Here is a 16,016-nt window from a genome sequence, read left to right as displayed (position 1 = left end):
CATCTGTTTCTTTCTGACTTAGTTACCATTATTCTCAATCTATATTTCTACAATTTTTAACTAATTCTCCCCCAAAAAGACATATACACACAACACACAAAACATAAAAAAATCTTTTTGAAAGTAACTTGGACCCAGGTGTCTCTCTCTTCATGGACTTCAATTATATTCATGCTCATCTTACATATCATTACTTATTTTATTTACCATTCTAAGCCTTCTATATTAACTTCCCCACATATTTCACACTTCTTACTTCTATCTTAATTAATCATCTTAATTTGAATCATTATATTTATATCTTTTGTCCATTTTTATCATCCCTTTGTCTCATTCCTTATAAAAAAAAAAAAAAATAAGTTTCTCCTGAAATCATTAATCAGAGTCTGATGCCTTTCTATCTCCCCCTAAGTTAATCAAATTAATCTTTAAAATAATATCTAATACCCAATCCGATTTTGCTTGGTACATTCTATCTAACTAATACACCAACATAATTAAGTACATAATTAGACAATAAATCCAAATATTAAAAAAAAGATACTATAATAAAAATTTTATAATAACATCAATACCATAGTCTTATTAAACTCTTTAATTAAAACAATATTCTAAACCTCCCCTATTATTAAGTTTTAAAGCCAATCATTTTTAAACATTTTAACATTTTAATCTCTTATCAACTCTTAAATCATTACAATACTACCATCTCATCTTATGTACCTTGCAAAATCTTTTTTTAAAAAAAAAATATACTTTATCCATTATCCAAAAAAAGCTTCTTTTTTTCATTTAATTTCAAGACATTGTAGCTTTTCTCCACCTTTTCCCTTTCTTTCTTCTCCCAACAAACCTTTCTACCCCCTTCTTCTAGCCTCTGCCTTGCCAGCTTCCCTTCTCTGTCGTATTCCTTTTCCTTTTGTTTACTATCATCATATTGGTTTTGCACCTTATTTTTCCCTTTCTTAAATGTTTTTTTAGATCTTAAGTCCTTAAGTCCTTTAATTTTCTTCTTTTCTCTTCTTTTCTTTTCTTTCTCTCTTCCTTCTTTCTGGATCAAGTTCTGAGATTCATTAAAGATGGCTCCTTTCTTTCTTTCTTGTTCCTCTGCTGTCTTCATCTGTTGTAATGTTTGTTGATAATTAATAAGCGCCATTTCTAAGAAAAGGAAAGCTTCTTCCACACCATCTTTACCATTTTTTTTTGCTTGTTCATATTCTTTTCTTAGTTCCTCAACAGAAAGAGCCATTATAAATCTTTTCTTTTCTTTTCCCCTTCTTTCTTCTTACAACAACCAGAATATTCAAAAGAAAATAAAAAAAAAAAATAAAACAGTCCCAAAGTTATCAGTCAGTCCAAACCAAGGCAGAATTCTCACTTTCTCCTTCTGGGGCAATATCAATCCAAGAGAAAGAAAGTCCAAATCTGTTTAAAATCTTATTGCAATATATTCTAGTCTTCAAATCCTTAAGGCATCTGCTCCAACAAATCTTAGCATACAAATGTTTTCTTTTTAATCCTCTCTCTTCCCACTCATCGCTTAAAATCAATTTTCACCTAAAAGAAATAGGTTTCTTAATATCCAGTTATTTATTCCGTAGGAAAAGAGGAAAGCTATCCTTTCAGCACCTTCACAGCCGCTTTTTTCCTCTTCTGGCAGGTATAATTCAGAAAGTCATACTTTTCAGGAATTTTATTAGATATGTCTTAGAGTCCTAGGAGCCAAGAAAAACTTTCTCCTCTCAATCACTTTCTCCACTTCCTCCTGCGCATTCTTACCCGGCTGCCAGCTTCTTTGTGGCGGCCATTACAGACTCGCCGGCACCGTCCTGGGAAAAGGGAGTTCTGCCGGCCAGGGAGGGGTCTGCAGCACCCCAAACCCTTCTCCGGATCCCCCTACCTTCAGCTGCCCCTGCAGGGCAGCCTAGCTCCGTACCCGGCTGGGTGGAGCCCCAAACGACTGGCGCGGCGAGGATCGCGCAGCTTCGCAAATCCTGCCACCGCGGGCCGACAAACCGGAAATCCTGCTAATATGAATTTTGACTGACGGTAGCTTGCTGATATTGGTGGGAACGTTTTTGGGATTCTCCCAGGATCTCTGCAGAAAAAGCAGAAGCAGCAGAGACCCTGGGAAAATCCCCCCAAAAGTCTGCAGGAAAATTCCCTACCAATCAAACATTCTTTATTTGGGATCGCAGGATACCATCTACAGCTCCGTTCTCAGGGGGAGAGAGAGAGTGAGACTTTTGGCTTCATGCAAGAAAAACAGCAGAAGCAGCAGAAGTCTTTTTTTTCTTTCCCCCAAACTCCACCAGAAATGAGTCTTTGTGAGACTTGTCACACCAGCGCAGCCTTTTGGAGAAGGATGCCTTGCAGAGTCCCAAAGACTCATTTCTGGCGGAGTTTGGGGGAGAGAAAGAAAGACTTTTGCTGCTTTCCTTGCGTGCAGCCAAAAGCAGAAGAAAAAAGAAGCGGAAAAAAGCAGGCCGGTGGCCATGTGAGGCGCGTGGGGCATGTGGGGCAAGTTTCCAACCTCTGCCCTTTCCCCCCTCCCCTCACTACCTCATGTTGTTCTCAATGCAAGCGACGCAAGCCTTGTGTTCCACGGGCCATGTGGGCGGCGCAGCCTTGTGTTCCCGCACAGCCTGGATTAATTGCTTTGGGGGGTGCTTTGGGGGTGACATTTCTCTGGATCTAATCCAAAGCCCGCCCAAGCAGGAGACCCTACACTCGTGTTGGCGAACCTATGGCATGTGTGCCGGAAGTGGCATGCAGAGTCACTTCTGCCAGCATGTGAGAGCTCGCCCGGAAGAGCCACACTGTGCATGCGCGTGCTTCGCCACTGCCCACCAGCTGATTGTCAGGTGTCTGGCGCGCATGCATAGGGGGGCAGGGGGCGCAGGAGACACATGCGCTTACGCAGAGATGCGCAGCGCATGCAGGGGAGTCGCACATGCATGTGCAGAGATGCATGGCGCACAGAGGGATTGCCGCATGCACAGACACATGCCATGCGGGGGGAATCGCGCACGCATGCGCAGGTGCATGGTGCACAGCGGGGGAATCACACGCACATGTCAGAGATGCACGACGCATGGGGGATCGTGTGCGCATGCGCAGGGGCGTGGGGGGACAGCACGCATTGCCTTCTGGGCGCTGGCATGCGAGCGCAAACAAATGAGCGCGCTCGCAGTTACCGTTTCTGACAGATGGCAGTCCAGTCTCTTCTTAACAGATTTGAGTCTGCCATGAGAGGTAGCATTCCCATTTCCCATGTTTTAAAAAATGCATTTTTGTATTGCTCAGTAGCAATAAAAACAGCGTCCCAATAATAAGAACAGCCATTATAGAAAATACATAAGGAAAAGGATTCCTAATCTGACTGCAGATTGTTTTTTGGGGGGCCATTAAGGAGACTGGAAATCTGAGAGTCATGACTGCAGTCATAGAATATGGAGCAGTCTCACTCTTTGTACTACGTGTCCCATCTTTTGCAAGGTTTGGTTATAGGTTTTGAAAATTTCTCCATGGCAGAAGAATCTCAAAAAGGAGATATTACTTCTTTCAGGGACAAGGAATAGCCTATATCGGGCTTCTGTTATTTGGGGATCAAGACGTCGTCATCATCAGAATTGGAAGGCACCTTAGAGGTCTTCTAGCCTACCCCCTCCTCAAGCAGGAGATCCTATGCCCGTGGTGGTGATGCAGAGCCATTTGTGCAGGCACGCAAGCCCCAGCCTGCACAAACTTACCTGCACTGTGCATGTGCACGCCTCCCCACTGATTTTCGGCCCGTTTAAGGCCATTTTTGCCCTCCTGGAGGCTCAGTGGAAGCTTCTGCAGCCTCGGGAGGCCGAAAAATGGGCCTTCCGGAAATACCAGAAGTGCCGAAACGGGCCTGTTTTCAGCCTCCCGAGGCTGCAGAGGCTTCCCTCGAGCCTGCAAGAGAGCGAAAACAGCCTCCCCAGACTCCAGAGGCCCTTCGGAGTCTGAAAATGGGCACTTCCGGTATTTCCGGAAGGCCCGTTTCTGCCTCCCGAGGCTGCAGAGGCTTCCTCGAGCCTGCAAGAGGGCGAAACAGCCTCCCCCAGACTCCAGAGGCCCTTCGGAGTCTGAAAATGGGTACTTCCGGTATTTCCGGAAGGCCCGTTTTTCTGCCTCCCGAGGCCGCAGAGGCTTCCCTCGAGCCTCTGGGAGGTGAAAGTGGCCTCAAACAGGTCAAAAATCAGCTGGGCGGCACACACATGCGCAGTGCAGGTAAGGGGGCGGGGGTGTTGCATGCGTATGTGCAGGGGGTGGGGGGTGGGTGCCGGCATGCGCACGCTTTCGGCACACCACAACAAAAAGGTTCGCCATCACTGTCCTATGCCATTTCACACAAATTAATGTCCGATGTCTTCTTAAAAGCCTACAGTGATGAAGCATCCCCCGCCTTTCTGAAGGCAGGCTGTTCCACTGGTTGATTGTTCTCACCGAAATTTCTCCTTAGGTTGCTTCTCTCCTTGGTTAGTTTCCATCCGTTGCTTCTTGTCCTGCCTTCTGGTGCTGGGGAAAATGCTGGTTTTGGAAATTCTGATGCTTCTGTGCTCCCCCTAATATACTTGGATCTGTCTTTGCTCAATCCAAGTTACGACTTTTCATGTGCAAAAAATAATGAAAGCATATGGAGTTTCTAATGTACACTTTTGTCACTTGAGGAATTTCTAATGTTTTTATAGGACTGTGGAGTCAGCAGCAGCTTATTCCAGAACCCAGCAAAGCTTCATCTGACTATTGGGACCCTGGTACTTCTGAATGAACAAGAAATCCAGAAAGCTCAGGAACTTCTCCAGAAGTGTAGAGATGATCTTGTTGAGTGAGTAAAACAGCAGCTCTGTAATAGAGGAAACAGTTGCCTACATTTGTCCAAAGAGGAAGCCTTTATAGAGAGAACAGACTCAAAAAAATACAGAAATGTAAGAAATTCTAGCAAGAAGCTACAACTGTTTAAAGATCAGGGACCCAATTGTGTTTTGTTTATGACATCAGTCAACAGTCAAAGAATTCCTTTTGATTGATGGATTATGTGCAATCAATCTTAATGATAGTTTTTCTCCATGACAATCTGCCCCTATTCTAGTTCTACAAGTTTTCCTATGGTAGAATCTGTTTTTTTTTTTTTTTTTTTTCCCTTGCCATTTTATTATTAATCCTTGGCTACTTTTTTCTTGCAGTGATTTTGTGCATAAGCCAAGACTGATTTTTATCCCATTGAAGTTCATGAAAAATGTGATTACCTTCACACTTTGTTCTAGCAGAGTGTTTGGCAAATAATTCTTTTCGCCCCAGAGGGTTGTATATCCCTGAGATTCATTTCTTGAAAAAGCTGTAGGCAAAGAACATTGGAAGCAGACAACCCGTATAAGAAATCACTCTTCAAACAATACATCAGACGACTCTGAAGAGCAGAAGTTGTCATAAAACACTGCGCAAAAGGCATTTGTGGTTTGAGATGTACAATGAGAGATAAAAATATTCTTCCCCCACCCTTCAATGCAGTTGTGTTTGCACTGTTTTTGCAAGAGCCTTTTTGGTGCAGTGATTTCTAGTTTAGAATTTAGGATACACCCCAGGTTTCCAAAATGAGCTCTTTTGTGATTACCCTATTTTTTTTAAATTAGCAAACAAAACTTCTGATGATACAAAATGCAATTGTAAGAATGTGGATATGGCTAAAGGCAAGTCAACTGAAATGCATAATGAGTGTAGTATACATAATCCTCAACTGATGACAATTGAGCCCCAAATTTCTGTTACTGAGACATTCGTTAAGTGAATTTTGCTCCATTGTACGACCTTTCTGGTCACATTTGTTAAGTGAACCACTGCAGTTGTTAAGTTAGTAAAATGGTTGTTGAGCAAATCTGGCTTCCCCATTGACTTCACTTGTCAGAAGTTCGCAAAAGGGGATCACATGACCCCCAGGGACACTGCAACCATCATAAACATCAGTCAATTGCCAAGCATCTGGATTTTGATCATGTGACCATGGAGATGCTGCAGTGGTCATGTGAAAAATGGCCATGTCATTTTTTTTTCCAGTGCCATTTTAATTTTGAACAGTCACTGAATGAACAAGTTGAATCAGTCAACGACTACCTACATAGTTATTTAGGGATTGGACTAGCATTCATGAAATCCACCCTCAGTCATAGAAGTTCACGGGATGACTGTGAGCATGTCACTTTCTCTCAACTCAACTCAATCTACAGTATTTCACCAGATTTTTGGGGAAAAGAGGGAAGGAAGGAAATGCTTGAAGTTCTGAGCCTGAACCTGTACTCACTGCCCCAGTGATGAACTAGATCAGGGGTCTTCAAACTTGACAGCTTTAAGACTTGTGGACTTCAACTCCCAGAATTCCTCCTCCAGTCATGTTAGCTCAAGAATTCCGGGAGTTGAAGTCCACAAGTCTTAAACTTGCCAAGCTTGAAGACCCTTGAACTAGATTCACTTATTCAGACAGTGAGCCTATGAACCGTGTCTGGCTGAATTTCAGAAAACAAAGGAGAACATCTTAGAAAATGAAAGTCTACTTGAGTAAACCCTGGATGGTCTTGCAGAAGGATCTGGGCTCAATAAACAACAACTAAGTGTGGATGAGATAGCTGTAGCTTCAAGGATAAAACAAATCTGAGATTGTCTTCTTGTTAGAAGAAATGTCTCTTCTTCATAACCGCAAATAAGTAGTTACTTACATGCCACGAGTCTTGATTATTTGATGAAGTTTTCCCTGCCTGATCCCCGAGTTTTGTTCTTTTGCTTTTGCCATTTGAAAAATTGTTCAGATGGAGCTTAGCTTTTGACTTTCGACTTCTAGATCAATTTATTAGCTATTTGATCTAGGATCACCATATCTGGATTGCAGAAATCCACGTTACAACTAGGTGGCAGCAAAGAGTTAGTGGGTTGTTTGTATCATTGCTGCCATCTAATGAGTATCTAGATTTCCACAACCTAGTAGATGTTCTTATCCCTGACAGAACGCTCTGTGTGTTTTTCTGGTCACCAGTAATCATGTACTACTGTGTGTCTCTCTCGCTCCCAAATTCTTAATCCTGATCTAAAACAGGATATTTGTTAGAGTTTGCAGCAAAATTCAAATCCAGAAAACACACAGATGACTGACTCAGCAGAATTCATTAACTTCCTTTTATATAAAATAAGTAAATGTACAATACCAGTAGTTTCTTCCAAGGTGGAAACGTTACAAGCAAACACAAACAGAAGCAGACATGCTACAGCTCCAGTTCAGAGTAGAGCTCTAGTTTCAGTTTCAATTCGCAGCAAAGCACACAGAGCCAAACCACACCCAGGCTGCCAGCTCCCATTGACTGGTCTGTCACCATGCTTACTCACTTGCTGACTTTGTTAACCATGTTTCTGCCAGTTAATGAATATACTCTGACAATATTGGCTTAGTCTGATTATGTCAATTTTTCCAGTGGTTGCTTATTCAGTAAACCGTGATGAAAACAAGGAGTAGCTTGATGCAGTATGTCATCTCAACTCATCCAGTGAAGTTACTAGTGAGAACAATTAATAACACGAAGCCTCTCAAGTCTGTAGCATTCTATCCTAAATGTCAGGGGTACTGAACTATGGCCCCTTTATCATCTGTGGACTTCAACTCCCAGAATTCCTGAGCCAGCATGGTCATAAAGGGGCCATAGTTGCTCCCCCCCGTGCCCGCCCTCCGGATGTAGTACCAATGGCTCCATTCACTGAAGCCATCAAATGGGCCCTATAACAATTAAGCATAATTTTATATTTAGGAGCTTATTATGCTGGTTTCTACCCTTATTGGTAATTCTGAGTTATTAGTCTACTCCTTGAGGCTTCTGTGTTTGATATATTGTATTTGCATTCTTTCCGTCTCTAATTAAACAAGAGGCACTCTAAATAATTATACACATATGATTAAACAGAAGCCACTCACAGCTTCCTAGTTTCAAGTAATGTCAGAGATAAGATCCATAGTGTTGGTAGCAATAACAAATTTGGTCCGAATATTAAGGCCAGCCAAGATATTAAGACTTATGAGTTATTTTGGTATCACAGGAGCTTTGTTTATTTGTTACTAGCTCAATTGAAATCAGGAGATGATACCTTAATTTAACATGCATTCATTAGATTTTTGTGGGTAAATATCTCAACCCTAGCATGCAAATAAGGAGAATAAAAAATTACAAATAAATGGCAGTGAATTAAAATAGTAAGGGTGTGTGTGTTTAACGAATGAATGAATGAATACTTTATTGGCCAAGTGTAATTAGACACACAAGGAATTTGTCTTGGTGCATATGCTCTCAGTGTACATAAAAAGAAAAGATACATTCGTCAAGAATCATAAGGTACAACACTTAATAATAGTCATAGGGTACAAATAAGCAATCAAATCATACTAGGAAACAGTCAATAAAAATCATAAGGATACAAGCAACAAAGTTACAGTCACAAGTGGAAGAGGATGGGTGATAGGAGTGATGAGAAGATTAATAGTGATAGTAATACAAACTTAGTAAATAGTTGGACAGTGTTGTGGGAATTATTTGTTTAGCAGAGTGATGGCGTTTGGGGAAAAACTGTTCTTGTGTCTAGTTGTTCTGGTGTGCAGTGCTCTATAGTGTCATTTTGAGGGTAGGTTAGGAGTTGAAACAGTTTATGTCCGAGATGTGAGGGGTCTGTAGATATTTTCACAGCCCTGTTTTTGATTCGTGCAGTATACAGGTCCTTGATTGAAGGCAGGTTGGTAGTAATTATTTTTTCTGTAGTCCTAATTATCCTCTGAAGTCTGTGTCTGTCCTGTTGGGTTGCAGAACCAAACCAGACAGGTATAGAGGTGCAGATGACAGACTAAAAAAAATAGAATGAAAAAAAAGAACATTCTGATAAGGCTTAGGTGAAGAAATGCATCTTGATCTTTCAGCATTAGATGATGAAAATATTTAACAGTAAGTGCATCCTTACGGAAGGAGAGGATAGATGGAGGAGGTTTTTTGTGAGTAACCACGAGATGATAGGAGATGCAAGAAGAACTGCAAGCAACTAGACCTGTTTGATGGCCTTAGCAAATGTATGGGCCAGTAGAGGTGATGACTCATTGAAGAATTTACTGACCTTGCTCCTATAAATTCCCATGGATTATTCAAGAGCCTATTAGATTTCATAATCCCCGGAGACAGGCTAATCTTAATGGAGAGGATAGATGCTGAGGTCAAATTTCACCAGATGAGACTTTGACACTGGAATAACTTTAATGCTTACCCATCTACCCCCAGTTTATTGATTGATTGATTTGATTTGATTGATTTGATTTGATTTGTCAATTGCTTACAAGATAATAGGTATAAGTATATACATAGTTGTGAATACATGGATACATATAAGAAAATAAAAGAAACAATAGGACAGGGATGTTGGTGCGCTTATGTACAGACCTCTTAGGAAAGGGGTGAGGTCAATAGTTGACAATCTAAAGTTAAAGTTTTTGGGGTTTGGGAAAGAAACCACAGAGTCAGGTAGAGTGTTCCAGACATTGACCACTGTTGCGTCGTATTTCCTGCAATCAAGTTTGGTGCGGTTTACCTTGAGTTTGTATCGATTGTGTGCTCTTGTGTTGTTATGGTTGAAGCTGAAGTATTCATTGACAGGTAGGACATTGCAATGTATGATTTTATATACTACACTTAGATCGGACCGAAGGCGGCGTAGTTCTCAGTTATCCATTTGTGTTCTTCATCTCCTCAAAGATTAAATTCAGTATAATTAATTTATTATCCTTTGATAATAAGGATCCTTTGAGATGGTCTCAGGGTTATTGTGGTGGCCATGACATGCTGAGATGTGCCTTGTAGCTTCGTTTTAATATGAATTGATGATCACTTATATTGAAGTTCTCCAGGACCATTTTAGAAGCCAGCTTGCTCAGAAAGGCTCTTCACTCAACACCATGTAAACATCCTCAGTTTGACCCTCTGGTAGGGGTTTTAGTAAGTAGGATGGCATTTCGGTAGATAGTAACAAATCTTTCTTCCTGTGTGAAATCAGAGAAGAACAACACTTCTAACCATATATTCTCTATTCTTATAATATTCAGTTCTCCCAAACAGTTACCATCTTTATCACTAGTATAATAACATCTTTACCCTTTTCTCGACTCGGGTGTATCACATGCTTTTCACACTCATAACACCAAAACAGTAGAAGAGAGGAAATAAATAAAACACAAATATTACACCCCAAAGCTTGTCAGCTGCAATCCCTTTGATCACACCAATTCTCTTAATTAGGTGTTTTCAAAAATCGGGGATCCAGCTTTCCTCTAGTCCAGGGGTGCAAGTGATGGGCTGGTGTGTGCACATGTAGCTCCACTCATATGAGTGGTGGACCAGTGTGAGCACACACATGTACGCCTTGCCCACAGCTTGTGTGGACTGGTTCTTCTCTCTTTAGCCAAGCAGAGCCACCAATCCGCAAAGTTTGGGGACGGCTGCTCTGGTCTCTGCCCCTTTGACTGCCCCCCTGCCAAGACAGGATACCTCTCCTGTTATTTGAACTCAAGCTAGGAAATGATATAGTTATAATGCAAAGTAACAACAGCAACAATGACAATTATCTCTGCTGTATTGAAAAATCATTATTGCCATTATTGCTAATGGAAAATAAATGGTAAGGGTTTAGCTGTGTGAATTTCGCTATCTGTAGAACTGCATCGGATAAAAAACCCAGCTTCTAATATTAGAACATGTTGGCCTTTCAATTTTACATGAAAGATAGTATAATTCCTTGTATTATTTAGCATTTCTTAATATTAATGCTGTGCAGTGTCTAAAAGCGATGCAGTGGCTTTTCTGGGAGGTTTATATCCTATATAATAACAGCAGAATACCATTTTTCTTCTTATGGCATGTAAATGCTAAACGGACAACTCTTAAAGCTACAGATATAGTCCAGGTTGTAAAAGAGAGCAGTGGCATTTGAGTGGCATGCCAAAGGTCATCGTGCCAAAGAAATAAATTAAATTTAATGTGATGCTCTTCATGAATATGACTGCAGCAGCCCTTGAATACATGTTGAAGGATCATACCGTAGTAATTCTTAGAACTGTTATTACTATTTGTTATCACTAGTATTACACATAAATTAGAGCTGTTTGAATAGCTGCTGGCATGGAAGGACAAAAAAGTGACCTCAAAAGAAATATCCATTACTACAGGCAATAACTCAGAAATTGCAAAGACAAGTTTAGGAACCGAGAATGGGAAACATTCATTCTATATGTTATCTCTAAAATATCAATCGACCAAATGCAGTTCATGCATAATAGAGTTCATCCAGTATGTACAGGGCCCAGCAGAGATTATACTACCTGAGACTTCTCAGAAAACAACAACTGAATGAAAAACTGCTGCTGACCTTCTACCGCTGCACCATAGAGAGTATCTTAACTTACTGCACCTCTGTATGTTTTGCCAATTGCACAGGGGCAGATAGGAAAGCACTCCAGAGGGTTAATGTCATTGCCCAGAAGATCATTGGTTGCCCTCTCCTCTCTTTGGAAGAGCTTTATAGCTCCCGCTGTCTTCAGAAAGTTCAAAACATTCTCAAAGATCCATCTCATCCTGGGCACCCTTTTTTTTTTAATTTTTACCATCTGGCAGATGGTACAGGATAATACAAACAAGCACAAATAGGCTGAAAAGCAGCTTATATCCCAGGGCAGTAGCTCTTTTGAATTCTACTGTATAGTGCAGTGTTGGGGGTTTTCGGTCCAATGTGTGGCGTGTGAAGGATGTGTGTTTGTGTTTATTTTCATGGTCATGATGTGCACTGAAGATGGTGTTTGATTTCGTTGTATGAGGTGCAATGACAATAAAGTAAACTAAACTACAGCTAGGGAACTAAAAGCACTCAAACATATTAAATTGAACACCAGCAGCAGGTTACATACCCTTAGACCTGTGGTACCTCTTATGTATAATGCCGTTGAAGTAGCAAAATATGTAGTTTCCTGTTCACCCTCCCTTTTTTTTTTGTTTTTAAATAGCACAATTACTGAAGGCAAACCTCTAACTGTGGAAATAAGAGGTATAGAGTACATGAACGATGACCCAGCCATGGTTGATGTTCTGTATGCAAAAGTCCACATGAAAGATGGCTCCAACAGGTAAACTTTTCCCTTGTTTTCTCTATAGTCATTTTTAGTCCCTGGAAGTATTTTATCTGAAACGATAAAAATGATGTGACGATACTCCAAAATCCTCCCAACCTCTGAGTTTGATCATGTCTGTCAGGAAACATTCCACCAGGAGTCCAAGAGATGAAACTTCTGTTGTTCTGTATCTAAAAAGAGGCCGATACTAACTTTTTACCCTTAGGTTCATAATGGGTCATACATATTACTGAAAGAAGTAAAGACATCTTCCACTTCTGCAATTAATCAGAACCAGAGGTGGTATTCAGCAAGTTCTGACCAGTTCTGGAGAAACGGTAGCGGAAATTTTGAGTAGTTCAGAGAATCGGCAAATCCCACCTCTGACTGGCCCCGTCTCCGTCTATTTCCTGCCTCCTGAGTCCCATCTGATTGGCTGGGTCTTCTTTGGTTGCCCCGAACAGGAGAACGGAGCTGGAAAGCAGGTTGGTGGGGTGGGGAGGAAATGAAGATTTTGCAGTAACCTTCCCCCAGTAGTGGGGTGGGAATGGATATTTTACAATATCCTTCCCCTGCCACGCCCACCAAGCAGAAGTGGTATTCAGCAGGTTCTGACCAGTTCTGGAGAACTGGTAGCAGAAATTTTGAGAAGTTCGGATAACCGGCAAATACTACTTCTGACTAGAGATTTTATAGTATCCTTCCCCTGCCACGCCTACCAAGCCACACCCATAGAACCGGTAGTAAAAAAAAATTGAATCCCACCACTGATCAGAACAGTAAATCAGTGGAACCGCTTGCCTCCAGAAGTTGTGGAAGTTTTTAAGAAGAGATTGGATAACCATTTGTCTGAAATGGTATAGGGTTTCCTACCTGAGTATGGGATTGGACTAGATAGAAGACTTCCAAGATCCCTTCCAAATCACTTATTCTGTTCTGTTCTAATTGCTGTTGTTCTGGATGGTTTAGAAACTAGGAATGTAGTACCTTAAAAATGTTAAAAGGTTTCCATCCTCATAAGATTTAATTTCTAGGCCTAACTGGGGGAAAAAAATTACCTCTACTTGGTCATGTTTTACATAGACAATAGCCCAGTTATTGAGTAAGCATAAATGTTCTGGTCTGTGCTTCTTCCTTTCTCTCATATGGCTTGTTCTGCTAAACAAATGATGGAGGGAAGTTGCTATAACATGCAAAAAGGGATTTCTAATTTCTCTCTCCAAAGGAGACAGAAATGAGAATGGAAACTAATGATGAAAAGAGACTTGCATATCTTGATAAACAGAGCAAGAAGCTTCTATGATTGGTTTAGCCCAGAGGTCTCCAAACTTGGCAACTTTAAAACTTGTGGATTTCAATCCCAGAATTCCTGAGCTGGGAGTTGAAGTCTACAAGTCTTAAAGTTGCCAACTTTGGGAACCCCTGGTTTAATCATTCTCTCTGAAAGAAGGAGCCAAGTAGATGTGACCAACATATCATGGCATTTATATCTAATCAAAATGCTGAATAATTCTGTTTAGCTATGAAGTGTAAATGCAACCATTGTCTGTACTAAATACTATTTAATTACTCAGCTACCAACTTCATAATATTCTTTCTTTTGCTAAATTATGTTGCATGTTTTTTTTTATTTCTTTACAAATGCAAAGTCTTAAGTATTATCTGGAAAGTCCTAAGTATTCTTTTCCAAATATACACTAAATGTTTTTCTTCCTTCTCCTTTTATTTTCAAATGTATCTATAATTTCGCCCAAGGAAAAAAAAAATCAGACTAAGCAATGTAATCAGATTTTAGTACATCATTTTAAATTAAACTTTTGTTAAGATGAGAATTACCATATTTTACTTTGCTTCAGTTTTCTGCCTTTGGGCTACTTGTGTGATGTTCATAAAATTCTAATCAGGGTTAGAATTTACATTTTTTAAAAATTGACATCCTTTGCATTAGAACTTTTTCAATAGGGAGTAAATAAACCCTGGATTCTCAGAGTATATGCATTAGTTTACTAAAGATTGAGGCATACTCAGTAGATTGTCTCTCATGGTTTATCTCTGAAAAATGCTATGCATTTTTGCAAAAATCACCTCTTTTTTTCTACCTTGCAATTAAAATATGTTCAGCTAACTCACCCATTCTATTTTTGTCAGTGTGAGAGCTAATGTACTTTAGATTTTTTGTTCCTCCTAAATACCCAATTCCCCAAAACAGAAGAGAGTCCCATTTTCCGCCATCGCCGATATTATTGGAAAATTTATCTGATCTTTATTAAAGAAGGGGAGAAAGATGATGAGGAAAGTTACGCTGCAATGATTCCGATCCAGCAGGCCACTCATTATAATTTAATTTGCTTTATTTCCTCAATTTTATGGTGTAATAAAGTATGGCTTCATTTGAGATATTTTATTAATTGCTGAGTATCATCCCACTTTTCATTAGGCAGGTCTAATTTCAATGATGTATCTGCAGAAAACAGGAGACTGAAATTGAACAGCTAGAAATTAGCCATCAACAGCCACACAGGGTCAACTCAATGCCATTGGGCTATTACGTTAGCTCATCAAAAATTATCAAGCAAATGGTGACTGGAGGGGAAGAACATGTCTGAGGGGGACCAAAAGGGTCAAGATAGAAATCTACAACTTGGAAAGTGTGAACTATCCAGCAAATTACCTTCCTAATGGATTCCGCATAGATAATATATAATATATATGTGTGTGTGTGTGTGTGTGTGTGTGTGTGTGAGAGAGAGAGAGAGAGAGAGAGAGAAATGGAGAGAGAGAGAGAGAGAGAGATGGTCTTTTGTTTTATTGGATAGCATTATTTTTAATTAATGTTCCCTTGCCGTGCTGCACTTGAATAATGAATATTTTGTAAGAGAATTGTAAGGATTTAGTCTTTTGTTCCTCTTCTGGTTTACACATTTAGTTTGCAGTTGTCTTTAGTATAGATCAGGGGTGTCAAACTCAAGGCCCATGGGCTAAATCCAGTAGTATCAGAGCCAAGGTAAAATTGTGAGACGAGTTTATGAACATTCTTCAGATTGTGATTGGAATAGAGTAGTGGTGTTGCAGCATTTTCAACCCATACAAGTGATTCACAGATAAACCGTGAAACTAAGCAGAATCAAAGAATTCAGTTATATTAATTATATAATATGCATCTCATTGTTAGGCCCATTAAATAGATAAGAAAATTAGCTCCACAGCAAGACCCAATATTTTATTTTGTTGGGATAGTTTATAATAACAGAATCAGAACCCAGAAAACCTACTTTTTATAGTTCAGGGAATTAGAGACACATCTGCTCAATCTGTCCCAAAGGTGCTTTTTCCAAAAGCTACTACGCTGCTTTTTCTTTGAGGAAGAAGAAGAAGAAAACATTTCGCTCCTCATCCAGGAAGCTTCATCAGTTGTGGATGGTGAGGTGATGGAAGGATAGGTACAATACTTATCCTATAGGTACAGTGCCTATCAATATCAATCCTTCCACCTCCTCACCATCACAAATGATGAAGCTTCTTGGATAAGAAGCAAAACATTTTCTTCTTCTTCTTCTTCAAGGAAAAAAACAATACAGTTGCCTCTGGAAAAAGCAACTTTAAGACTTCTATGACCTGGATGACTTAAAATATCCACAGACATCTGCTTGATTTGTGTTCTGACCGAGGCTTCCCGAGATCGTAATTAAGCACACGCTTCGTTAAAACAAATCTTGTTTTATTTCAATGCTGAGAATTATGTTCATTCCCAGCCTGTAATGAATCCCAAACAGTTCCTCGAGATAAGCACCCACCTTTCTCTCCTTTGAATTGCTGCCAACAA

The 16,016-nt window shown here is 40.2% G+C and overlaps 1 protein-coding gene across 2 annotated transcripts in view; it reads left to right on the top strand.

Moving 5' to 3' along the window:
- The window catches only part of ASCC1 (activating signal cointegrator 1 complex subunit 1), a 107,456-nt gene that overhangs the window by 41,237 nt on the left and 50,203 nt on the right, over positions 1 to 16,016 (top strand). The window contains exons 6-7 of one of the 2 annotated variants that reach the window (XM_026681225.2): positions 4,719 to 4,855; positions 12,089 to 12,208. In XM_026681225.2, coding sequence (XP_026537010.2) covers positions 4,719 to 4,855; positions 12,089 to 12,208 — 257 coding nt within the window. The remainder of the gene's footprint in view (positions 1 to 4,718; positions 4,856 to 12,088; positions 12,209 to 16,016) is intronic. The other variant, XM_087964104.1, reaches the window with a different exon arrangement.

This window comes from Notechis scutatus, chromosome 4 (genome assembly GCF_049901735.1).
Source record: "Notechis scutatus isolate UNSWTSFEM ecotype Mainland chromosome 4, rNotScu1.2, whole genome shotgun sequence".
Classification (NCBI taxonomy): Eukaryota; Metazoa; Chordata; class Lepidosauria; order Squamata; family Elapidae; genus Notechis; species Notechis scutatus.
The sequence above is the reverse complement of the archived record's forward strand: the minus strand, read 5'-3'. Positions and strand labels throughout refer to the sequence as shown.